This window comes from Oryza brachyantha, chromosome 8 (genome assembly GCF_000231095.2).
Source record: "Oryza brachyantha chromosome 8, ObraRS2, whole genome shotgun sequence".
NCBI lineage: Eukaryota > Viridiplantae > Streptophyta > Magnoliopsida > Poales > Poaceae > Oryza > Oryza brachyantha.
In genome coordinates, this window is record NC_023170.2 from 1,713,167 (window position 1) to 1,738,174 (window position 25,008).

Here is a 25,008-nt window from a genome sequence, read left to right on the forward strand (position 1 = left end):
ATTGGGCCAAAAGTCGGCCCAACCTTCTTCTTCTTCCTCCTTCCTGTTGGCCTAGCCTAGTCTCCCCTTCTTTCCCTCTCAATCTCTCTCCTCAGCCCCTATCACTCCCATCCTCCTTTGGGTTGCCTCCTCGGCCGCGCCCATGCTGTCACTACCTTGTTGGCTTAGTGCCATCCCTCCCTAGCCCAACTCCCTGTTCTTATGGGATGTATATAGTATATATCATAGGTAAAGACTAGAAAAACAAAGCAAGATAAATACGATTTAAATCTACTTTGTCTTTAGTATTTTTCTAGGATTCTATCTTTTAACGCTAGAGTTACCGTTAAGTATGTCATATCCAACCATATTCTTTTGACACCACTACTGCTTAGTTTATATTGGATATCTTGGAAGAGACGTCGCGGCTACTTCTTTCTTCGCTCATCTCACTCCAATGCAGCTTCGTTGCACGTGCTACTCTCTCCATTAGCGGGAAGAGCGCAAAGGTGACTTTGGTGTTAGAACATGAGACAAGGGTATTTTTGGTCCATACAAAAGTACAATAGACTAAAAATGATTCAAAACACGTATCATGCATACAAGGTAGCACTGTTCCATTTTAGGGGGCTTGGAAGGGTTGTAGCGACATTGTTCCAAATACACAAATTGTAATAACATTTTTCTAAAAAAGGATAAATATAATGTCATATATCCAATAACCCAAAGAATAAGGGTGAGATAGAAACTCTAAACGCAAGACACGAGCTTGCACTTAGGGATCAAACGCTTGTTGATAGTTAGATGCCTATTCTGACAGGCTCTTCAAACATATTAACGATCCAACAAGTAAATACAACAAAACTTCGATCCGACCGACCTAAAGGGCATATTTCATCTAGAACATAAGTGCCTCGAGGTGACCTTTGAAGACTATGATCTCATTGTTCCTAAACTAACCTTACATAGTTTCATTATGTTGTTTTGGCACCTATTTCTACACTGTTGATCAATATAAGATATTTTTACTACCATTTGTACTAAATCTGCTTAATCTAGTTTACCCATGGCCTCCCATTCTCATAGATTGACCATATTGATTGCAAGAGTTACACAACAGTTTGCTTAATTTCTCTAATACACTTCAGATATGTGTAGCATATTTGGTGAGCCAATACACCATGGATCACTACTCCCATGGCTCGTAAAACCACTCACTAGTTATATTGTAGAGCGTCTATAAGAACAATAAAGTTTGAGTATTATTTACCATGTATATGTGTGGCAATATGCCAATATATATAGAGGTTGATAACACACACAAATTGGATGCACGTGCCATATAATTTCTTGACTGAAGTTAATTACTAGAAGGTGATCATGGACCACTAGAAAAAAAATAATGATCTCAAATTAATACACCAGGGGTCAGAATCCTATTTATTTTGGATTCAATACAACCATTGCCATATACATCCCATCATGGATCGATGCAACCGTGGAATATTAATACTGCCACCAAAGTAGGCCATATGTTAGCTGCTATTAATTTAGAATCTCATCTGCATCCCTATGCATCTATATATATATATGGTGCATGACCAATAAAGAATGACTCTCTACCTATATGACCATGCATGTGGTGAGGTTTATTTAGGAAAGGAAGGCATATGGAAATCAATACCTAGAGATAATTTCTAAGAGATAAGTTGTGGGCGACATTGATGAGTAAGAGTAAACCATATATGTGCATAGCTGCTCCAATGGATGCACATATCCACACAAAGTGTTATATGATAGTAGCAGAGTTGAAGATCAAAACAAAAAATGAGATACAAAATATGAGAAGTATTACCTCCATTTTAGGTTAAGATGTTCTATTTTTTCTGAGATTCATCTGAATATTAATGAATCCGACATATATATATAAATCATATATATTGGTTCATGGATGAATCTAAAAAAATAAAACATCTTATAAACTAAAACGGTTTGACTTCTACAAGCTTTCTATCCATCATTCATATTAGTTCTGCATGAAATATACAACTTTATTGGCTAGCTATGTGTCCATTTCTTGTTCTAGTTCTGTGTCAAGTATGAAACTGCTTACGAATTGATATCTAGAAGAAGAGCTTACTCAGACAAAAGGACAATTGATGGCCAGGGACTGTATTGAAACGTTGGCTGCTCTAAAGACTTTTAAACAACTCATGGTGCTGACATAAAATTGTCTGCTTAATTGCAATGTTTTATTGGCAATGAACTTAAAACAGCAATGCGACTGAGTAATACTTATCTTAAAAGAAGTATAAAAGCAGAGACTCATGTACACACACATGCACACTTACTACTATCAACTGGATATGTTACTTTGTGTCACCTTTTTGCTTGTTCCACGAATAAGTAAAATGGTATATTTACGAACAAACAATAATTTATCAATAAAATTTTTATACACGTGTTCTTAACGATCTAAAAGCTAAGTCTGAAAAATAAAGTATGATAAAAAAATCCCCAAAATCAACTCTAAATTTAAGGTTAAAATTTTAAATTTTGGCTTACCAGTATTAGCATAAGCAAAAAGATGACGATGTCATCTGCTTGTAATGGATGAACAGGAAGCAACTAGATTGGTCAAGAACTATAATCCATTATATGTCCATCTAATATTATACTACTGTATTTAATTCGCTGTTTCCAATTTCTTGATATCATGCAATATTGTACATATATTTAAATTAATCATTACAATTTCTCTATGTGTTTTAAGCAAATTTGTAAATTTTATGGCACCCCTAAAGTACATCAGTCCACTCACTATGCATAGAAATTTTGTCCTCACATCTCTGCAATTAATGATTTAACAAGCAAAATTGTCAAATAAGTAAGTCCAATACAGACAAAGAGCTGGTGCTTGCTATGCTTGTAGCAAGAGTCTTCTGGCTGTGAGTGAAGTAGTGAACCTTTGAAGTCATATATATTGATTGTTCTTCTGCATGCACCCCTACATTCTGTTTTTGATGTTGGGGTGACCAACACTACTAACTATCTGTAATATTTTCTTCCACTATGTCTATCACAAGAGCTTAATATTGGGTTACCAGTGCCTCCCTTTCCCATGCAGAATATAGATGTTGCTGCTCACAAGCTACACAATACATCTATGCATGGTTTTTGTTTTTTTTTTTTGGACAGAATTCAGCCTCTTAGTTTCATATTGGAGCCGTTGATCACTCATGCATCTCTTATCCCCCTGCTAGTATTAGACCGTACTTGATCACAGGCTTTTTAGATAATGTAATTCAATTATTTTGGTCTTTGATTTATAAAAGATATAGCCATATTATTACATACAACCTCCATCCCAAAATAAACGAATTTCTGGGCTTTTGTATAGAATTTTTGGCTCTTCATCTTATTTGAAATTTTTTTATGATTAACATTTTTATTGTTACTGCATGATAGAACATAAATAGTACTTCACATGTGACTAAATTTTTTTTAATTTTTTAATAAATTTTCATATAAAATGGATGGTCAAACGCTCTATACACAAAACTCAGAAATCTTTTTTTTGGACGGAGTAGTAGATTATAAGATAAATGATCATAAATTATAATTAACAGTTTAATTAACTAACTACAACATAGTCATTGTATTTCTCGAGCTAATAATTAAAAGTCCAAAACCAACGTTTGTTCTGCTCCCATTACTGCTAGTGACTGATGTTGAACTAAGACAAAAGATGCCATTGAATCCAATCCATTGGGACACTAATCCCATCAACTGAATACTTGGGTTTAACGGGCCTAACACTTGGGTCTAATCGGCCGATCCGAAACAAGAACATACAAATGGGCTGAAAGACTACCAAGGGGTTGGGGTGATATATTCTCACTGCCTCTCAACTATAAATATTAAGCCTCCCTTCTATGGTGGAAGCATGAACATTATTGTAATTATGCTAGCTACAAATATCCGCCATTCCTTTGAAATTAGTTTGGAGTATGTTATTTTCTTGGATGAGCCGGAGTATATGTTCTATGATCAATCTTCTACAGTCAATATTCATGGAGAGTGAGATTTTTTTTTCAGAATTGGAGGTATCTGGGAACCATGGCTGCAAAAAATATCATCAACATAAGATTTGAATTATATTAAATAGTGGGAGTCGCCAATAACATGTGCACAATTACTCTCAGCCGTATATGTGCGCGCTTGTGCAGAGTTGAAACAGTCCAGATGGTTGTAGGAGAAGAAGAAACATAATGTATTTGCACAAGTGAACAACTTAGTTAAAAAATAAAAGCTTTGCAGACTGCAGGGTGAAAATGATAATGTTGAGAAATATATTGAAACGAGAAAAAAGGTGTAATACTTAGATTGTTCTGTTTCTATAAGAACAGGAGACATATTATAAATGGTTTTGTTGCCAGCAATGCTTTAATAATAGAAGTATCCTCGGAAAAAAAAATTGGCACTTCTCTCTGATCATATTCAACCATAGATATACTAGTGTATTTTATCATTTAATTTTTATACTGAACAACTTCTCTCTTTTTTAAAAAGTTGGAAATAATAAGCACTTTCAGTCTCTATACGGTATATTACAGTTTATCCCAATCCATATAATATTCTATTTTATATTTCAATTCTGCTATATTCCAGTGCGGAATTTCACATGACGATCAGTCCAGTCAACTTTTTAGCTAGCAATGTTACAACAGTTTTTTTTTCTGCAATGGCCTGACCAGTGAAATGATATACTTATTGTTCAGGCAGTTATGCACAAATTAATTAACTAGTCATGCAAAAAAGATATAGTATTCATCAAGCCCAATTTCATGTTCTGCCACCTAACTTTTCAATTGGATCAACAATTCACTGGGTGGTACATCCCTTCAGGCATGGTCAATATCAAAATTCGTCACAATATTCTGCAGTGATCACACTCAGCTCTTCGACTTTCGTGAGATTATCTCACTTTTTCCTGCTTGAGCTTTGATTTGGTTTCCCAATGTCTCCCATTCCAACTTCCATCCGCTAGTCGATAGTCACTTTTGTAACAATTTTATGGCTGTGATATAGTAGTTCTCCCATCTTGTTTCCATTGATTTTGACTAAAATATGCATAAAGATGTCAAGATACATAAGCATCAACATATAGAGGAAGATGAGAGATAAGTACAGAGCAGGCAAGCTAGTACTGTTTACTGAATGTACAGATATAGCTCATGATGATGGATGGTCCACCAAATTAAACACTGAATCCTCTAACTTATAGTTTTGTATTCACTGAGAATATGATTGGTGTATATAATTACTATTTAGGCATTTATGCATGCATATAGCTCGTCCTAACAAACTGACTAACGAATGGATACATGGTTAAGCTAGTACAGTTGTACACAATGCAACGTGGCGCATCAGCATCTGTTAGTCTTAGTCGTCATATATACTCCATCCGTTTTAAAATATAAGTATTCCTGGGATTTAAAGCTTGTATCAAAATCTAAGACACTATTTATATCTCATTAGTCACTTATCATTCTTCCTATTTTACCCATACATACCCTTCCACCCACATCTATTTCTTATTTATTAAGAGGCACAGTAATATTTTCTTCTTAATCTTATTGTCTGCTAAACTACCAATTTAAGCTTATATTTTGGAACATAATATTTTGGGACAGATGTAGTAATTAACATAATTAACATTTCAACAGTAATATTTAAGAGAGCATTTTTTTCATCCTTGAGGAGGTACCATAAGGTACCTATCAAATTTTACATAGAAAACAGTGGTATCTCTTGGTACCTCCGGGTGCCTCCTCACGGATGATAAAATTACTCTATTTAAGATAGCTCCTATATATTTTGCATGTGGTTGGGGGAAATGGTGATTCACTGAATCACTGCTGACTGCCTTATGTCTCACAACTTGAACAAAAAAAATGACACCCCTCGCGACATATGTATACGGTGTAAAACCAAGCACAATGAATGCTAAAATGATATCTCCTAGGATTAGGTTAATGCTCATGTGGTGAGGCTTTTTTTTGGGAGAAAGAGGCATCTAGGAATCAACGTTGAGAAGAATGTCTACAAGATGAGAGCGAGATGTTGAAGAGTGGGTGTTGTCCATATACAGTAGCGGATGCAGCACAGAGTAGTTGAAGTTAGATAAGACAATGTCCTATTTGTAATCCTGTTGCTAATTTTATCCTGTCAATGTTGGTTGAGATGGACGAAATACATTATGTCACGTTTACATGTTCAGTTAGCTAGAATATTAACTTGTTACCAATCTCCTTGTACATCCGCACTAATTAATCATATTTTAACGATGCCTATGTAAATTAATAATAGGAACATATATTTTTATAGTTTGACCTATTTAAAATTTAAAATTAATTATATGAGATAAATATTATATTAGATCCTACTACCTAATTTTGCATCCTCGTTAAAGAAATTCTGGCTCCGGCACTGTTGACATATATGAAAGACTGTCTTGAGTCATCTATATAAACAAAGTTGCACCTTGGGTCGATGGACACTGGCGGATATATCAGAACCAACTCTCAACGAGAAAATATGAAATGTACACTTTTTCACCATCATCTTTTCACTTTTTCTTATGTTTATAAGCCAAAATTTCTATTTTTAACCTTAAATGTTGATTATACTAGTAGCCAGTAAAGATACAACCTGATGAATGGATAAAACCTTTAACAAAGAATTGATAAAATCATAAATACCAATATTACCCCTAATCATTTAGTTAGTAAAGTACTAAAATACCCCTGTAAGCCAATGATCTGGATCGATTATATTGGTAGTATAATACTACACGTGTAAATAGCATACAGTGTTTCTCATGAAACAAACAAGTCACAGAGAAATACTGCCAACCAGAGGCAGGAATCTATTCTCATCACAATGAGATCTCCCACAACCTCGTCGATCGCGTTGGCCAAGATGATAGCCAAGGGTCTGCTACTGCATCGCAACTGATACAGGTATCTCAGAACACGATATATATATTGATTTATTTGAATGAATATTTTCTTTCTTTTGAATTTGTTTGCCATGCAGGTACGGTCTGCATAGCGGTATCAGGCGTGAGACAGTTTAGGCTGGAGCCTCAAACCTGGCCAAAAAATTGCCAGGTATCTTGGAACAAAACTAGACATCTTCGATATCATTTCCCAATGGTTATGATAAACAACTTAATCTTAGGTTCCCAAGGCCTCCCTTAATTTCTCATTGACGATACATCACTCGTACTAATTTTTCTGACAAATTAATCAGCTCTGTAGTTGTATCTTGTATATATATTCGGTCAGAATTTTTACAACTCTTAAAAGTACTTGAACGTACTAAATTTTTTTATAAGGTTTTGTTACCTCCAGATAACCAGGACACAGAGCTATTTTATATTAGGAATTGGAGGACCTCGTTCGAAACACATGACGGTACCCTAAAATTTGAAAATAGGAATAACCAAAGCATATATACTTTCACTTAATCCTAGAACCTAAACGTATACTATTTCTTACGATTTTTAGGAACATGTGAAATATTAATGCAAAACTGTAAATGTAGTACGGAAGCAATAAAGAAAAACTAAAATTTCAGACTCTTAGTAGGGAAAAAAATAATCCTCAATTGTGAAAGCACAATGAACTTATACAATGGACTGATAGGTACACACGGATATACCTGAGCTCTTCTTGCTACAAACTAACAGAGATTAGAACTTGTAATTAGGAAATATGGAACGCGTTGCTGGCTTTGCTGCTGGATGGCATCGAGCCATCCAGGATTCAGGCATCAGATATGCTAGCTGCGTTTTTTTTTATCCTTGTTTTGTTGGGACTTGTAATCTTCTTCTAATTAAGTATTGCAATGAATATCAATGGTAGATTTGAGGCCTCTAATTTTTTGGGCCTGACACATGCAAACTCTGCACCTGCTAAATGTACAGCCCTTGCTAATACCTGAAAAATACCACCATCTTGCTAATACTCTAAATTTTATGTTATCTTGCAAAATATTCTCAAGTATGCTAAAATTGTCAGATAGTAAAATTACCCATATTTGATCCATCTGTTCTAAAACCACTCGCAGTTACAGTGACATGAGTATCACTTATAGCCAAGCTAGAACAGGAATTGCTTGACTACTGAACAAGGTCAATATGTGTGTTTCTATGGCAGTATATAGGCCCATCTATCATTATATACCCCACACGTTGCTGCGGGAGAACTGTGTGATAATATAGAGTAGATATGAGTTAAAATAAATTCTTACCTACCATACGATTTTTTATGTGTTTATATATTTTTGTGCCTTTATCTATTATCTATATGTTATAAATAGTTAGGTTGTATGATGTGACTTTTTGGAGTAAGTAAGAGATGCAATTTACACTCCTGATAAATCATCTAAAGGCTAAAAACAATTAAGGTAATGTAAAGAGATGCAATTTGCACCTTTGATGCATCATTGTAAGGCTAAAAACAAATGAGGTGATGAGATATAATTTATACCATTGATGTATGATTCTAAGGTTAAAAATAATTAAGATGATATGACTTTATGAGAGAAAAGTGAATTAGCATTAACTATACTTAGTGGTTAGTGGGCCTTAACTTTATAGAAAGAAGATATATAGTTTATAAATTTACCTACCACATGCGCGTTCCCCTATTTCTTGATTGGAGTTCAATCGCTGGAAGGTGACCACGAGAAAAACAGGCAAAAAAAAAAAATGAACTAAGGACAGAGTACAGCTCTTTTTTGTCATACAAGATAACAACATTCTTGTACATGTATGAATGCATGATATACAGTTATATCGATGATTATCATGCTCTTTTCGCTGTCTTAGTAACACTCTTTATCTTTTCGCTTCTACTTATATTTATAAGATTAAATTTAAATTTGATTTTGAGATCTTTTTCACCATAGTTTATTTTTCAGCATTCACTTTTATATCGCTAAAAATATGTATATAAATGTTTTATTCACAAGTTATTTTCTATTTACTAATATGCTAACGATCACACCTAAAGCTTCTGACGTACTGCTTGAATTGTTTTAATCCTTTATACTGCTTTCAACAATTAAGGAAAAAAAAAGAGAAACAAGACAATATTTAAACACCAATAGTGTATTCTTTAAACAGGCCAGATGATTACATTAATGCCTATGCATCTGATCCCCTTATAATGCGCTTAGACTGCAGTTATTTGGTCCAGATCAGTTCCTTACCCTTTGATCTAGTTTCCCGGTGCCTCCTGCTCCGATATCCCAGCAGATCATTACTACGTACACTCATGACTCTTGTTCCTACCATTGATTGTGACCAAATCTTTGCTTCTACATTTCTGACAAGCATTACATTAATTAATAATATGAGAAAATATGATGAGATACCAACTTTTTTACGTAAAATTTTGATATTTCAAGATACCTAGCTTACTAGCTACTATTTGGAGGATGATAACAAAGCTGAAGTAATATGCGGAAGGCCACCGATGAACCAAGGTTGCTATGTGTTGGGATAGTAATTAGTACTGTATGGAATCAACTGAAATAACTCATGCTAGTGGATTTCCACCAACACCAAGAGTACAACAACATAGTTTGAATTGTCTCGATGTAGAATATGGTGTATTTATCTATCCATTGTTCTTGTGTAATACTTACCCATTAGCTATAAAGATCAAAATACAAACATATCATATCATCACTATTAACAATTATTATATTTAAAACTTATGCAAACATGTTCCGTAAGTTTACCATCATACCATGCAAACATGTTATCTCTCATCACGTACTAGCAAGTACTTATTATATTTAAAGCTCATACAAGCAACTACGTCATATATCATTTATTATATTCTAAAGATTAATATGCAAGCAACTCAACTCATAATCTTTTGTATAATTTTTATATTATTTCAATGTACATTCTAACTCAACTCATAATCTTCTATATAATCTTCATAATATTACAATGTATATTCATCCACCATTTTAATATATTTAAGATATATTTATCCATATATCATATGATAAGTTTATCCGCTCATCCTTTTAACATATTTAGCATGCGTTTGTCCATATAAATATATATATTGTTCTATGTAGTCCTATCATTGTGAGCTAGAATGGAATATGGCCACCGAGTGGCTTATATATGTTGGGCCCAGAAAAAGATCTGCAGCCTCCTTGCGGGCCCATATGTAATGAACTGAAACTTGAATTCAGTCCACAACGAGGATTCAGCCTATGTGCAGCTCCATGTAAGAAAAAAAGTAGGGTTGATTTTTTAAAAAATAATCGTGACAGTTTATCCATTGTACTTATATATTCATAAATAGTTTGAAATTTTCCAACGTTCGAGCTTGAATTTTTGCATGATGGTGCAACAATCCTGTTACTGTGCGTATAAATTTTAACCTTTTTAATGTTTTCTCTCGTGATGTTTCGGTTACAGCGTCAACCTTAATCTTGGGGTCCAGTCACTACAATGGATGGTACATTAATCCAGTCCTTCTATGCACAAATGTTGTCACATCTTTTTTTTTCGTGTGTTGCGATTTAATCCATAGAAATAACGAAATAAATAAGGTGGGATAATCAAACTCTTAGCATGAAAATACAACAATTTAGTTAGTCCCTGACTTCTTGAGTCCCAGCTCACTTGATTGGCCAAGATGACAATGTTTTGGTCATCAGGCCAACCAAGGGTTGATCTTTGTCTACATTGCAAAGAAAACATGATACATGGGTAACCGGTGCTTGTGAAGACATTGCCCGTACAATCTGTTTTTCCTATGGATCATTCAGGACAGAAGGGCATCTTCGGAAGGTGCTCGCATGTTGTCTATGGCAACAGCTTAATCTTGGGTTCCCAATGCCTCCATTTCTCATAGACCATACTAGTCTGTTTCGAACTAAATGTGTGTATTACCCAAGGGCATGGTAGCCCATTTGGTAAGAGAAGATATATATTTGGTTTTTCACATATAGAGGTGGATCAAAACTTATATGAAATTGTTATTCCACGTAATGTGAATGTGAGTTTAAATTTTAAGATTAAGTTTATACATGATACATATGTGAGCAATTTTGTAAGCCACTGAGAGTTGGTACCAAAATTTTAGTATAAAATTTGATACATCTTGGTATCTACTTAATAACTGTAAAATTGCTCTAAATATATATGGATATGTCGGTGGATAACGAATAACTTGGTGGCAGACCCACTAAATATCAGTTATACTGTCCTTTCTTTTTTACTTTTTTTTCGTTAGAACGCACGGGCGTAATTCCTATAATATGAAATAAAGAAACCATTTTTCTGATAATGTAATTGCACAGGATGATGGCTAATTCTCCAATTGTTATCTCTATAATTTGTCCAAGTCGAGCAGCTGGGCAACTCTCCGGTGCATTTTATTGGTGGTATTATACTACCAGTAGAAAAATGATATTTTTGTACTTTGCTAATTACTTCATTAGCAATATTCTGTAATTTTGTTTTTTTCAATAAAGATCATGATAAAAAAGATGATATTAGTCTCTTCAAATTTCTACTGCACCTAATATTGTTGTTAGTACAAGTTAATTATAACCGTCCGATAAAAATAGATCAACGGTATGAATTAAATTTTACTATTAGTAAAATGCACCGGAGTCGCCCCCCTCCCCCCAGCAGTTTAGTGATCAGTGTCCATACAAATTTTGTCAAACTTTTTCGTTATGATTATAAACAACAAAATGAAGAAATAATTGTCATGGCGGCAGCAAATTAAGCATGAGCTTGGCCCGCGTCCACCGGACGCGCTCGTCCCGTCGCCCAAGTCGCCAACGCGCGAGCTTCACGACGATCTCGTAGCTATCTATAGCCACCACGAAGCTCGTGTTCGCGGAGAGATCGAATTGGCGCGAGAGAGAACGAGGGCCGGCCATCTGATCCGATCGATGGACTCGGAGCAGAGAGTGGCGGCGTCGGGGGCGACGGCGAAGGCGCCGGCGCTGTCGAAGACGGCGCCGGCGGCGTCGGCGTCGTTCCGGCTGCGCAACGGCAGCCTGAACGCGGTGCGCCTGCGCCGCGTGTTCGACCTGTTCGACCGCAACGGCGACGGCCAGATCACCGTCGACGAGCTGGCGCAGGCGCTGGACGCGCTGGGCCTCGTCGCCGACCGCGACGGGCTCGCCGCCACCGTCGCCGCCTACGTCCCCGAAGGCGCCGCGGGGCTCCGCTTCGAGGACTTCGACTCGCTCCACCGCGCGCTCGGCGACGCGCTCTTCGGCACGCTGTGCGATGCCGCCGGAGACCCCGCGGGAGGAGGAGGCGGCGGCGACGACGAGGAGGAGGAGATGCGGGAGGCGTTCAAGGTGTTCGACGTCGACGGCGACGGGTTCATCTCGGCGTCGGAGCTGCAGGAGGTGCTCAAGAAGCTGGGGCTCCCGGAGGCCGGCAGCCTCGCCACCGTGCGCGAGATGATCTGCAACGTCGACCGCAACAGCGACGGCCGCGTCGACTTCGGCGAGTTCAAGTGCATGATGCAGGGCATCACCGTCTGGAACGCCTGATCCATCCATCACTCCATGAATCCATCCATTCATCCAACCCTTCGAAATCAAGTTAAATCGAACTCAACACCATTCACTAGGTTAAATTGATTGATTTATTGATTAATCTCTTGCAATTACATCAGTGTACGTATGTACGTACGATCTTGTTTAATCTCTTGATGTATTCGTTGTGTGATCCGTGTCAAAATTGTTCCTTTTTCAATGTTACGAAATTGTATATTATAGGCAAAATTTGTTTTTATATATGCTAATACTCCAAGTAATGAAGAGTGGTCACCGATATCTCATCGTTGTTTTCACAGCACATACGGAAAATTTGAGGTTCATTTGAGGTTGAGAACCCTTTCCGCAAGCATGAAACACCGAGGGAGGGATTAACAAACCGTTAATTAAGTATAAGTTATAAAAATTATAATAATAAATTAATATATTTTTTAAAATAACTTTTCTATAGAAAATATATGTAGATAACGGACTGCTAAATAGTTCAGAAAACATGCTCACCTAAACAGCAGATAAGTTAAGAAATAGAACATTGAACACATCCATGTTGATGGAGAAGTTCTAATAGTCACCTAACTGTTAGATTATCGTGACGACTTATTATAATCTAGATCTCAGATTACTATATCATATAGGCCGCGTTCGTTTGAGCGTGGGTAAGTTAACTTACCCCAGTGTGGAAAAAGTAGTAACAATTAGTACATGATTAATTAAATGTTAATTATTAAAAAATATAAAATAGATTAATATAATTTTTTAAAACAACTTTCCTATAGAAAATTTTTGAAAAAATACACCGTTAGTCGTTCTAGAAACGTGCGTGTGGAAAACGAGGGAGATAAGTTAACACCATAATCTCATCCAAAGGTGTTTATTTTATATTATTGTGTGGCTAAGAACTCACTACTCTTGAGTAATTACCCACGTTGCCATCATTGCGTACTCCAGCTTGTAATAATTCAGTTCATAGTAACCCGACCCAACAATCAGTAATCATCCTTAGAATTATTATAACCAGGATCATTAAATTAATCTAAAACAAATAAATAGATTATTGTGATTATTATAATGCACAACTCCTATTACAATGATCCGATAAGTTTCTCAAATGATTTTTAAAATTATTGGATGACTAGAAACCCATAATCCTTGTATACTTTAAACTAATTGTCCACCTTTCTATCCATTAATACCTACATTAGTTGATAATAATTCATCTTATATCTATCAATAATTCAGATTACAATTACCATGTGTGAAAACATACATGGACAAACTTTTTTTTTGAGGATTTTAAAAATTCTTAGAACCAACTTGTGAGAAGCTAGCTTTTGACACTCTAGAGAAACTGAATTTTTCACATTGTACATTTCGTTCATGTTTTGAATTTTACAACTACAGATTACTAAAAATTGGTTAAATATTATAGCATTTTTCTATCCTTAAGAAGGTATCATAAGATACCATTGTTTTCTACGTAAAATTTAGTACCTTCTAGTATCTAAGGTACCAAGAGGTATTAAATTTTACATAGAAAACAGTGGTACATCCTAATACCTTCTCATGGTGGTAAAATTGCTCTAAATATTTCATCTAAATTGTTTATGGGAACTGCAGATTCTAAAAGAATCTCTCAGAAGCTCTTCCAAACAAACCCAAAATCGCCGACAAACTGTATTTCAACGCACCCGTTTTCCATGTGGCTAAATCATGGAACTGGACCACCTAGGATCTTCTAGTCTTCTCAACATATCCTTGTCGATCCGGATCACAATGACCAAATGGTATTCCAACTAGCTATAGTGCTATATCAGCCATACACAACATATGACAACACCACAATGTTAACTGACATTACCTTCACTCTCTCATGCTACCAAATCAGTACATTAAAAGAGAATAACTTTCTTGGGACATCATCCTGAACAAGTGCACTCAACACAGAAATCATGTGTACAGAATGATCAAGAACACACAAAGGGCCTAACCTGCAACTACCCAAGGTAGGTTGGAGAAGAAATAAATTAGAGGAAACAAGCAACCAGATAGGACATGCATGCTGCACTTCAGAGAAGAAAAGTATACAGGACCTTGTCCAGGTGATGGCAACCTGAAACGGCCTGAACTTTGCTTGCTAGGTAGACGTCCATTTCTCAGTCCAAGTGGTGACAGAAGAGTGTGATCTTTGGGTGATCACAACAGTGACATGTATGTGATTCATGCCTAATCTGTTCATATGCTGTTTGCTTGCAATTGGCATCCATTGGTTGTGCTTTTTGGTGGTAACAAAATTAAGGAATTTGCAATGGGTATATGGCGCATGTTGATTTATCGGCTAAAAGTGCTTCGGCAATTTAATGTTTTGGGCAGCGAGTGTGGATGTAACAAAGTAGTACTCCCTCCGTTTCACAATATAAAATTTTCTAGCTTTACCTAGATTTATATCACTACAAGAAATTAGGCATATTACGACGAAGGAAAATCACCATAGTAGCCTAGTTTTTTGTCATAAATACTTTTTTTTGATGTAATTTCATCGTCATACAGCTCGTCATAGATGACGCGTCGCTAAATGTTCACCGTGACGAATTTTTTGTAGACGTCATGAATCTTTATGACGAATACAACTATCGTTATATATTGATATGTTTTATGACATTATTGTTGTGTCATAGTATGTTGCTCTAACATGTCACAAAAAGTATTTTTCGTCACAAAATGGCTTCACATAAACCTTTACTAGTATCTCTTATGACAAATGACTACCACCGGCAAATGCAAATTTGTGAAAAGAAAAGATCGTCATGAAATAATTTGAAAATTCACCCTCGTCACTTATTTGATATATTATTGTACATAAACAATAGAAACACATCATGAACATACTAAAGCATTAAACCATATCATTCAACTCTGCTAGGTAGGTTCCAAAATACATGCCAAGTTCATAGAAGTCTTGCACAACATAGGTGCAAACTAGCATACATCATAGACCACATCATATTTTCAAGCATTTCACTATGTCCTAACATTCACAAAATGATCTGGACATACTATCTAAAAGTCATGTCCTGTATACCCAAAATATCTTTCCCCATGTAACAATTTCACTAAGTCCTAACATTCACAAAATACAACAGCTAACAACATACTTCTTAATAGACAGCCACCATAGTTGCAAAATAACCTTCACAAGCAAAGACAATATCATGGAGTTCTTGTAGCCCTTCCACCCTAAGCATTGGATTGTGTTTCTCGCTCTTCCAACAAACGACGCAGTATCAACTCAGTTTCTGCTTGCCTCAATCTCATTTGCCTCACCTCGTCTTTTGTAGACTGAAGTTCTTCCTTTGTAGAATCAAGTTCTGTTTTGCTAGAGTTAAGTGCTTCCTCCTGAGATGCAATTCGATGAAGGAATTCCCCTTGTACCCTAGCAGCAACTTCTCTCTCAGCTTGCATCATCTTATCAATTTGGGAAGTTGAAAAAACTGTTTTTGCCTTCTTGGATGGTAAAGTAATGCCCATCTTTGAAATGAATTCGGTGTTGCTGCTCACTTGGCCAAGAGTTTCAGTAGCAATTTGGGTTGGAGACTTTGGTTCTTCACCTTCGTCAGGTTCACGCTGTCTTTCTAGTTCCATCTTGTCCTACAGAAAAAACCAATTATAGATAAGGATATGGACGGACTAGTTAGGTTTTTGTAAAATAAATATTCATTCCTATTCATCTAGCATCATTAAGTTGCAGAATCGAAATATATATAGGAACAACATTAGAATGATATGAATTAATTCTAGTATGAATATCCAGATATGCTCTGATTTTCAGAAGTAAAAGATAATAACTTACAATAACTTCCTTTGCAAATTCAGTACAACCCTTCTTTGAGCTAGTCATACATTCCCCAAAGAATTCAATAGCATCTGGATCTCTATTTTGAAACTTTGACCTCTAAAAGATGAAGGCATATATAAGTTACAAGCTGAAACAGAACATTGTGCTTTATTCGATAAAAGTAGATATACACACACAGGCTTACAAGAGAAAAGCGATGTGCAGTGTAGGAACGAGATCATGTCCTTTGGTGAAGCTTGACTTGGCCTCGATTTTCCTTATTCTTGTCACAGGTTTCCTGAAATAAAAATAAAAAGGCTAATTATCTTGTTGTCACATTAGTAAGTCACTTCAGAGCACACAAGTTTATGAGATTTTCACCTTGTGCTTTGGATCATTCCACTTCTTAAGAAGTTTTTCCCAGTCGGCAGCATTTACATTTGGTGGTGGACCTCTTAACTGGATTTGTTCATATGACAATCCATTAAAGTAATTCTTTTTCAGATGGTAACGTTGTTGCCTTACACCCTTCTTAACTATATCTTCACATGTTTTTTTGCTTGGTCCGTCATGGTTAACATCAACAGCTAGCCTGGTCTAATATAGCAAAAAATCAGAAAATTAGTAGTGATGAATCCAAATAGAGAATTTTAAACCTGATGGGGGAAGGTACATTATACTTACAGCTACTACACCTAGTACTTTTGAAATATGATCAATGTTTTCAACTGTGGCTCCTTCATTATTATCATTTTTATAGACTTTCTTGTAGTTCTTCCAGTGTGGATATATAGGAAGATGATCTCTAAGGGCAACACCACATTCAGATGCTAGTTTTGCAGCCTGTACCGGATGTTCAGGGCGTATCTTCCCTTCAGGTACAAAAATGGCCAATCTGGAACCGTGTCGTTCATTTATCTTGTCAAGACCATGATCCATAGTCCTCTTACGCACATCACGTCTCTTGGGAGTAGGTGCACCTAGCAATCAAATGATTTTTGAGACATATTCTAGAAGAAATTTACACATGCACCAAAATAGAAACTAGTTTACCTCCAATAGATACAACAAGGCTAGAATTGGAGTGAACTTGTGCATGTTGGTCCTCACATGCGTCACCATCAATTGTATGATTGTTAGTGTTAAAAGTTGAGTAATCCTCATTAAGATTGTTGCCTAGTTGGCTTTGGCCTCCTACTGAAGTGTTCAAAGAAATTGGCATATTTATTCCATCAACAGGTGGGCTATTCAGTCCAGATAATAGTGATCTTGTGCACATTGGAGTACTGGATTGTACATCATTAGTAGTGATTCTTTGGTATTTTGAATGATGTTTACCTCCAGGAGCCATCAAAGAAGCCCGGTAGATCAAGGAAACAAAACTATTATACATAATAGTACCTTATGCAAAACAAAATCACTACTGCTATGGTGCCAACAATCCAAATGGAAAGAAATGAAATTTTGATTAGTTTTAGTAACAGACACAAAAGAAATTGATTTCCTTGAGCTTATCTATCTTATTTTATGAAAAGATTAGCACCTTAACATGTGGTCTAGTAGATGTGCATATCTCTTCTTCCAGAGCATCCTGTCCTATTCCATCCTTCTCAAGCTCTGGATTGTCTTCATCAGATTGAGTACACTTCTCAAGACATGGATCGTATTCAGAATCAGATCCCTCATCTTCAACATTTTTGCTCATGTTCTTATGACATCTTGTGTGTTTATTGGCACTCTTCCTCTTGGTGGTCTTGCTAAGGGATTCTACTAATTTACGCAAGTGTAGTGACTGCACCATTGCTTCATTGTTCTTTATGTTCTCATTCTGCTTGCGCTCATAGTCCGTAAGTTCCATTACTTCAAATATTGAGTAACATGTGTAGGGGTATAAGAACACAAAACTAATTTTGAATTTTTATTATTCTACTGAAGTTCTTGTTCCATCTAATATTCTATCTTGGTAACCTCATCCCTATAAATCTAACTTAAAATTGCATAATGAAAAAATTGGAGAAAGTCTGGCAAACAAGTGCAGTGTACATGGAGTTGCAAATTATACTTACTAGCATGGTACAAGTAAAATTAATAAGGCAAGTTGGCATAGAAAAATAAAATGTACTGCATCATCTAAAGACTAGTTAATATGTATTGAATAATTTGTTGCATCATCTAAAGACTATTTAATATGTGCTGAAATATTTACATGCTAATCTACAAAAAAAAATCAGAAGAAGAAAAGGGGGTAAACCCTTGATTAAATAGAGAGGACTCTGGAGGACAAACTCCCAAATCCCCTCACATTTGGAGAGTTGATCCAAGCCTCCTTTCCTTGGTCTGATGAGGAGATATGCTGAACTTGTGATACGTTGCTGCACGAATTTGGAGCAGGAGAGAGAGAGAGGAGAGAGAGAGTCTGGGATGGAGGATGTGTAGAAATGGGGCAGCTTGTGGAGGCGCTGCTGGAGGGAAAGGAGAAACCCAGGTGGGTGCAACTTATATAGTACTGACAGAATTACGAAATTGTCCTAGCAAAGAACACAGGCAAAGGAGAAACCTAAGGGCAGTTCTACCATTTCGCATTATGTTTTGGCGCCAGCACGAAAATTTCGGTCACTGTGGAGGGAAATCCGGAGGGAGAGTTTACTGTCATTTTCTAATACCCAAGTCCATTTGTAAATGGATGAAAAATAGTTACTAGAGTAACCATTTTTCCTACTTATTTGAAAAAATAGCTACTTTTATATATGGCCGAACAAAATAAAATTTGTACAATTTTTATAATTAAAGGAATATTTCAACCATATAATGTACATTTGTATAGGGAATTATACCAATGTATATGAGAATTGAACATTTCAACCCTCTAATGGCTTATTTAGGATAGTGAATGGTACCAACTCGTCTAAGAATTGAACATTTCAATCAAAATTATTATTATTAGGGTGCTCCAGGCTATTCATCAATTAAGAGACTATCGTCTTATAATAGTTGAGACAACGAAAGTTGTAATCATTAATGTACTAAAATAATTTTTTATTATATTATTTTATTTTCTTCACCTCCATGTAGCAATTTTTTTATATTGATTCCTAGAAGTCATAAAAGGTAACAATAGATTTTGACAATTGATTTCTTATCTAATAAAACACAATATTGAAGGAAAACACTAATGTTATAATAATATTTTTTTCTCCATTTAACCATGCACTCAATGAATGTGCAACAATTATTGCACTTTACCAAACAAATATGCCAACTTTTTTAAAATACAAATATTTGTAAAATGTTTAGTAGGAATTAAAGTTAAGAAAAAAAGATTGGTTCCCTTTTAGAAATGCTTAAATTTAAAACGGGGTGAGTACATCGATGTTGTTAACACATAGGTTTAGAAATGAGAAATAAAATAAATATGTTTTCAATATGTAAATATTAAAATATTTCTTAGCCTAAACATTAATATTAATGCTGGGTTCTTTTGTCCCATATTATTTCTTAGTTTTTTCGTGCGCGCTCACCGAATTGTTGAACAGTGCACTTTTTGCAAAAAAGTTTCTATATATAAGTTCATAAAAATCATTTTAGAATAGATTTTCAATTTTATACTAGCTAAATTTATCATTTATACTATTAAATAGCTATCAAAAAACAAATATTTGTTTATCTTTCATCCTTCATCAAACAAATGAACACATCAATGTTTGAGCATTGAATCGTAAACTATTGAGCCTAGATTTTTAGATAATGCATATTTAAGATGTAGATAAATAAGACTTTGAAGAATTAAAATTACATTTCACAAAATAATACACATGATTTTAAAGATCTGAAACTCTGATACAACAAAATAGACCATGTATTTTTTTTTAATTTTATGGTACTACGGATATTAATCTAAATTGAAGTTACAAAAAATTAAAGTGAAAACTTAATACGGTAAACAGCCAAACACAACTAAAACTCCATTACGCTTACGCTCGAAAACATCACTGAGTTTATAACAAAGTCATAAATACATTTCATCAATAAGCATACTGAATATTAAATTTCAGAAGCACGACAACAATATACTGATGTCACATAATTGAGGAAGAAAGAGATGAAAAATTACATTTTGCTAACTACCACAAATTCTATTCATCATCAGTTGAATTTGTCTGGTCATTGGCTTCAGCATCGCTACAGTACTCAAACAAAGTTTCATCTTCATCTTCACTGTCAGTTTCACTAACCATAGGATCCTCATTTTCTTTCATAATCCTCTCAAAACTGTAGCCTCAACATTGCTTTCAGTACCCACATCACAATGCAGAGTTTGTATGATAGGGTCAATATAATTTAACACACAAACTCCAGATGAAGAATTGTCTTACTGGTATGCAACTTCAGTCTGTTGCAGGTGAGCATCATCTTCCTGGCACCTGTCAAACTCAGGCACATCAAATATATGTCTATGATTGAAATCCTTCACAACTCGCCAATTTTTCCCTAGTTTTGTATCCTCCAAATAAAAGACTTGTGATGCCTGTGTAGCCAAAATAAAAGGATCGTCCTTGTACCAACGACTTCCAACATTAATGCTTTTTAAGTACCCATCATTTTTCATACGATACTTCTTTCCCTCGAGATCATACCATTCACATCGAAACAAAATCACTGAATGGGTCTTGTTACTGTTTTGTATATAACTCAACTCAATAATTTCTGTGAGCATACCATAGAAATCTATTGTTTCACTGTTATGAGTACCTGCTGTCTTGATGCCACAATTTTGAGTTTTCTTAGCCTTCTCACGGGCAACTGTGTTAAATCGGATGCCATTTATAATGCAGGACGAATATGATCTTATACATTTGTCAGGACCATGAGCCAATGCATAGAGGCCTTCACTAATTTCTACTGATCCTTCCCTATGCAAACCTTGAATCTGTAGGACATGTCAGTATGTAGTACTTGAAAATAATCAGTACAATAGCTAGAATTTAAATCCAGTACACTTACATGATTCTGGAACCATTTTGGAAATTCTTTCGCAAGCCTCTAATCAATATTATCTGCATTTTCTTGCTCTAGTACATCTCTAAATAAACTGAAATAGGAATATAAATTCTGTTAGTAGATTTAAAATATGGTAATATGAATTTGCTATAACAGAGCAAAGGACTGAAGAGATAAGATTCGGAGAACAAGAACTTACTTTATATATTGATCAATCTCATGACAATTATTTAGCACATACCAAATCATCTTATCATATTCACTATGTAAATATTTGAGCGTACAAGCTCCTAGTAGATTAGCACCGTGTAAAAAAACCGAGAGATCAGAGGGTAAAATGCTTGTCCTTCCATCTCTGTTCCTTTCTCCTCTAGTAAATTTTGTTTGAATATCATCAAAATATCTTGAGCAAACTGTCAAACATTCAGAGGCAATATAAGCCTCTGCAATAGATCCTTCGGGTCTTGCTTTATTTCTAACAAAATGTTTCAAAGTGCCTAGCTTTCTTTCTACTGGATACATCCAGCCATACTGAACTGGACCCCTCAGAATTGCTTCATCTGGTAAGTGAACAGCCAAATGAACCATTACATCAAAAAATGCCGGTGGAAAAATTTTCTCAAGCTTGCAAAGGATTATTGGAATTTCAGCTTTTAACTGTTGCAAGACATCAATTTTCAAAGTCTTAGCACACAACTCCCTAAAGAAGTTTCCCAGCTCCGCGATTGCCTCATATATATCTTTTCGCACAAGCCCTCTTATGGCAACAGGTAAAATGCGCTGTAGTAGTATATGGCAATCATGAGTCTTCAATCCTTGCACTTTATATCCATCAAGATCTACACACCTTGTTAAATTAGAGGCATACCCATCTGGAAATTTAACACCACTTAAAAATTGGCAGAAACTTTTCTTCTGCTCCTTATTCATGGTATAACATGCTGCTGGCTTTATATAGGAATTCCCATTATCTTTTAAGTGTAATTCTGTTCTTATACCTTGGTCCTGCAAATCAAGTCTTGCACTGACTGTATCCTTTGACTTGCCATCTATATCCAGCAAGGTTCCTAAAATATTATCACAAATGTTCTTCTCAATATGCATAACATCAAGGTTGTGTTGTAACCTTAGTTCTGTCCAATAAGACAGATCAAACAGGCTACTCTTTAGACACCAATTTGGTTTATCATTCTCTACACGTTTTCTCTTCTTATTTCTAGCAGGATGCTTACCTAGGGTGATATTTTTAACTTTCTCTAATTGTTCTAGTACTTCAGCACTTGAAAATTTTCTAGGCCTCTCCCTATTTTCATGTTTTCCATTGAATGCTCTGCTTTTCCTCCAAGGATGGTTGTGTGGGAGGAAACGGCGATGACCAACATACCCAATTTTGTGCCTCAGTCGTTGTAAGCAAGGTTCCTCATCACAATCTGCACAAGCAAAGTAGCCCTTTGTGCTTCGCCCAGACATAGTACCACGGGCAGGATAGTCATGAATTCCCCAAATAAAGCATGCTCGTAATGAAAAAACTTCGTCAGCATATGCATCATAAGTAGGCACACCATTCCAGAGACGGATCATATCTTCAATAAGAGGCTGCATATATACATGAAAATCTTTACCCGGTGCTTTTGGTCCTGGGATAAGTAAGACCATCATAAAATTGGACTGCTCCATGCACATCCATGGTGGGAAATTATATGGTATCACAATGACTGGCCACATACTATAAGAATTACTCATGTTACCAAATGGGTTAAAACCATCCGTAGCAAGACCAAGCCTTATATTACGAGGATCTTGTGCAAATGATTCAAATTTTGTGTCAAAATGTTTCCATGCTTCACCATCCGTCTCATTTCATTTTCAACAACTAATCTCTTCTCCTTGTGCCATCGTGCACACTCAGCTCTATCCTTTGACATAAAAATTCTTTGAAGTCTTGGTATTATAGAAAAATAACGAAGAACCTTTTGTGGAACTCTCTTTTTGCCTCCTTTGTCTTTCCACCTTGACTCTCCACATACTAGACAATGATTGTCATTTGCATGCTCCATCCAAAATACGGCGCAAGCATACTTACATGCATGAATTGACTCATAGCCTAGTCCAACCTGTCGGAGTATATTTTTGATCTCATTGTATGACTTTGGCAAATTACTACCATTAGGAAGTGCTGCAGAAAGCAATTGTAGCAAAGAATTGAATCCATAATTAGTAATTCGATTGTAAACCTTGATGTGCATTAGTTTAATCAAGAAGGATAGTCTTGAGAATTCAGTGCAACCCGGATAAAGCTCACGCTTGGCCTCTTCAATCAAATTTGCAAATATATTAGGCCCATTTTCATCATTTGCTGCAGCTGTGTACAGATCCTCAATTAAACTAGGCACTCCACTGTCCTTATTTTTCTCCTCATCTCCAAAGTCATCCTGAACCATTGAAGCCCCTTCGCCAAATATCCCTTCTTGATCTGCTATATAGCCAAGTTCATCATCATTCACATCAACTTCCGCTTGAACATCATTTATTGATTCTCCATGGTGTATCCATCGAGTATATGTCCTTGACATTCCGTAAATATGGATATGGTCCTCTACCTCTTCTTGAGATTTGCGTTCATGATTAAGACAATGACGACATGGGCAAAATATTTCATCATTTTCACTGAAATGATTTCGAACAAATTGCATAAATTGGGCCACACCATTTACATAGGTAGGAGTGAACGGCAAAGCATTTATCCAACTTTTCTCCATTTCACCCTAAAAACAAAAATATTGATGTCAATCCCCATATTGTGTGCAAAATAATATCAATGTGACATACAATTTAACACATCAGTGTAATATTAATGTTTTACTATGGCAATATTTACATAAAAACATATATCTTTTACATTTTAATACATAAGGTTCAGTGAATAAATAATTTTCTGTATAGGCATTTCATCAAACAGCTTCAGCTCAAAAAGTTAGGGTTAGAGTTCTAATCAAATTTTGTTGAGATCCGGTATAGAGAGCTAAATACAATGAGATTGGTAAGTATCAGTTAGGAAAAAAAACAAAATCGATTTCTTTGACATTTATAATTTGTAGGATTCAAAGAACCCAAACATCTAAATACTAAAAATTGCAAGGCATACAACTCACTTTCGATTGCACACAGCACCTTGAAATGTTTTGCTAGCTATCTTCTTATCGGAAGATGTTAACAACACCAAGAACCATGGTGGAAGATTAGAAGAGAAATGATAGAGTAGATCAGAACACCACCCCAATCCTTTTTCAGTGGTGTATTCAAGTGAGCAAGAATGGGGAAAGCTAGCTGCAGCCTGCAGTATGGTGTGGATATTTTTAAAGAATCTATGACGATTGAGAATCATCATAAACAATATAGAAGCCCTATGCTTCCAAATATGTGACAAATGCCTTCTTCGTCATAATGTTGTAAGCATTTTATGACAATACTTAATTATCATTGTGCAACATTAGCGTCATAAAGTTTCATTGACTGGTCAGTACTTGGCTTCCTAGTTTTCTATGACAAAATTCTTTGGATATTTTACGACG

The 25,008-nt window shown here is 35.7% G+C and overlaps 3 protein-coding genes across 4 annotated transcripts; 1 reads left to right on the plus strand and 2 right to left on the minus strand.

Annotated features, from left to right (window-relative positions):
* The first annotated feature begins 11,813 nt into the window (after positions 1 to 11,813).
* LOC102715044 (probable calcium-binding protein CML32) lies at positions 11,814 to 12,908 on the plus strand. The gene has a single exon (XM_006659763.3). It carries the CDS (start codon positions 11,986 to 11,988, stop codon positions 12,598 to 12,600), a length of 615 nt encoding a protein of 204 aa, XP_006659826.2. The 5' UTR covers positions 11,814 to 11,985; the 3' UTR covers positions 12,601 to 12,908.
* A 2,524-nt stretch (positions 12,909 to 15,432) lies between these two features.
* Positions 15,433 to 18,907, minus strand: LOC107304755. Of its 2 annotated transcripts, none has more exons than XR_001550782.2 (6): positions 18,741 to 18,907; positions 17,123 to 17,418; positions 16,820 to 17,035; positions 16,644 to 16,736; positions 16,454 to 16,555; positions 15,433 to 16,251 (listed from the first exon to the last, which is right to left on the minus strand). XR_001550782.2 is itself a non-coding variant. In XM_015840270.2 (6 exons), exons 1-4 carry the CDS (start codon positions 17,829 to 17,831, stop codon positions 16,677 to 16,679), a joined length of 912 nt encoding a protein of 303 aa, XP_015695756.2. In that variant the 5' UTR covers positions 17,832 to 18,907; the 3' UTR covers positions 15,433 to 16,251; positions 16,454 to 16,555; positions 16,644 to 16,676. The 2 variants fall into 2 exon arrangements, 1 of the variants encoding a protein (XP_015695756.2); XM_015840270.2 differs by having other exon boundaries at positions 17,492 to 18,907.
* A 1,664-nt stretch (positions 18,908 to 20,571) lies between these two features.
* LOC102715326 lies at positions 20,572 to 24,009 on the minus strand. Its single transcript, XM_040526716.1, has 4 exons — positions 23,230 to 24,009; positions 21,851 to 23,032; positions 20,812 to 21,365; positions 20,572 to 20,707 (listed from the first exon to the last, which is right to left on the minus strand). Exons 1-4 carry the CDS (start codon positions 24,007 to 24,009, stop codon positions 20,572 to 20,574), a joined length of 2,652 nt encoding a protein of 883 aa, XP_040382650.1.
* Positions 24,010 to 25,008: the final 999 nt, after the last annotated feature.

Excerpts from the sequence above, each read along its gene's own strand:
- LOC102715044 (XM_006659763.3), top strand. The coding sequence starts at position 11,986 with ATGGACTCGGAGCAGAGAGTGGCGGCGTCGGGGGCGACGGCGAAGGCG.
- LOC102715326 (XM_040526716.1), bottom strand. The coding sequence starts at position 24,009 with ATGTCAAGGACATATACTCGATGGATACACCATGGAGAATCAATAAAT. Across the intron at positions 23,033-23,229 it reads ATCATTTGCACAAGATCCTC|CCTCTTATTGAAGATATGAT; the intron begins GTAATATAAGGC and ends GTATATATGCAG. Across the intron at positions 20,708-20,811 it reads CAGACTGAAGTTGCATACCA|TTTTGAGAGGATTATGAAAG; the intron begins GTAAGACAATTC and ends TTGAGGCTACAG.
- LOC107304755 (XM_015840270.2), bottom strand. The coding sequence starts at position 17,831 with ATGTATAATAGTTTTGTTTCCTTGATCTACCGGGCTTCTTTGATGGCT. Across the intron at positions 17,036-17,122 it reads AAGTACTAGGTGTAGTAGCT|ACCAGGCTAGCTGTTGATGT; the intron begins GTAAGTATAATG and ends TTGCTATATTAG. Across the intron at positions 16,737-16,819 it reads GGAATGATCCAAAGCACAAG|GAAACCTGTGACAAGAATAA; the intron begins GTGAAAATCTCA and ends TTTTTATTTCAG.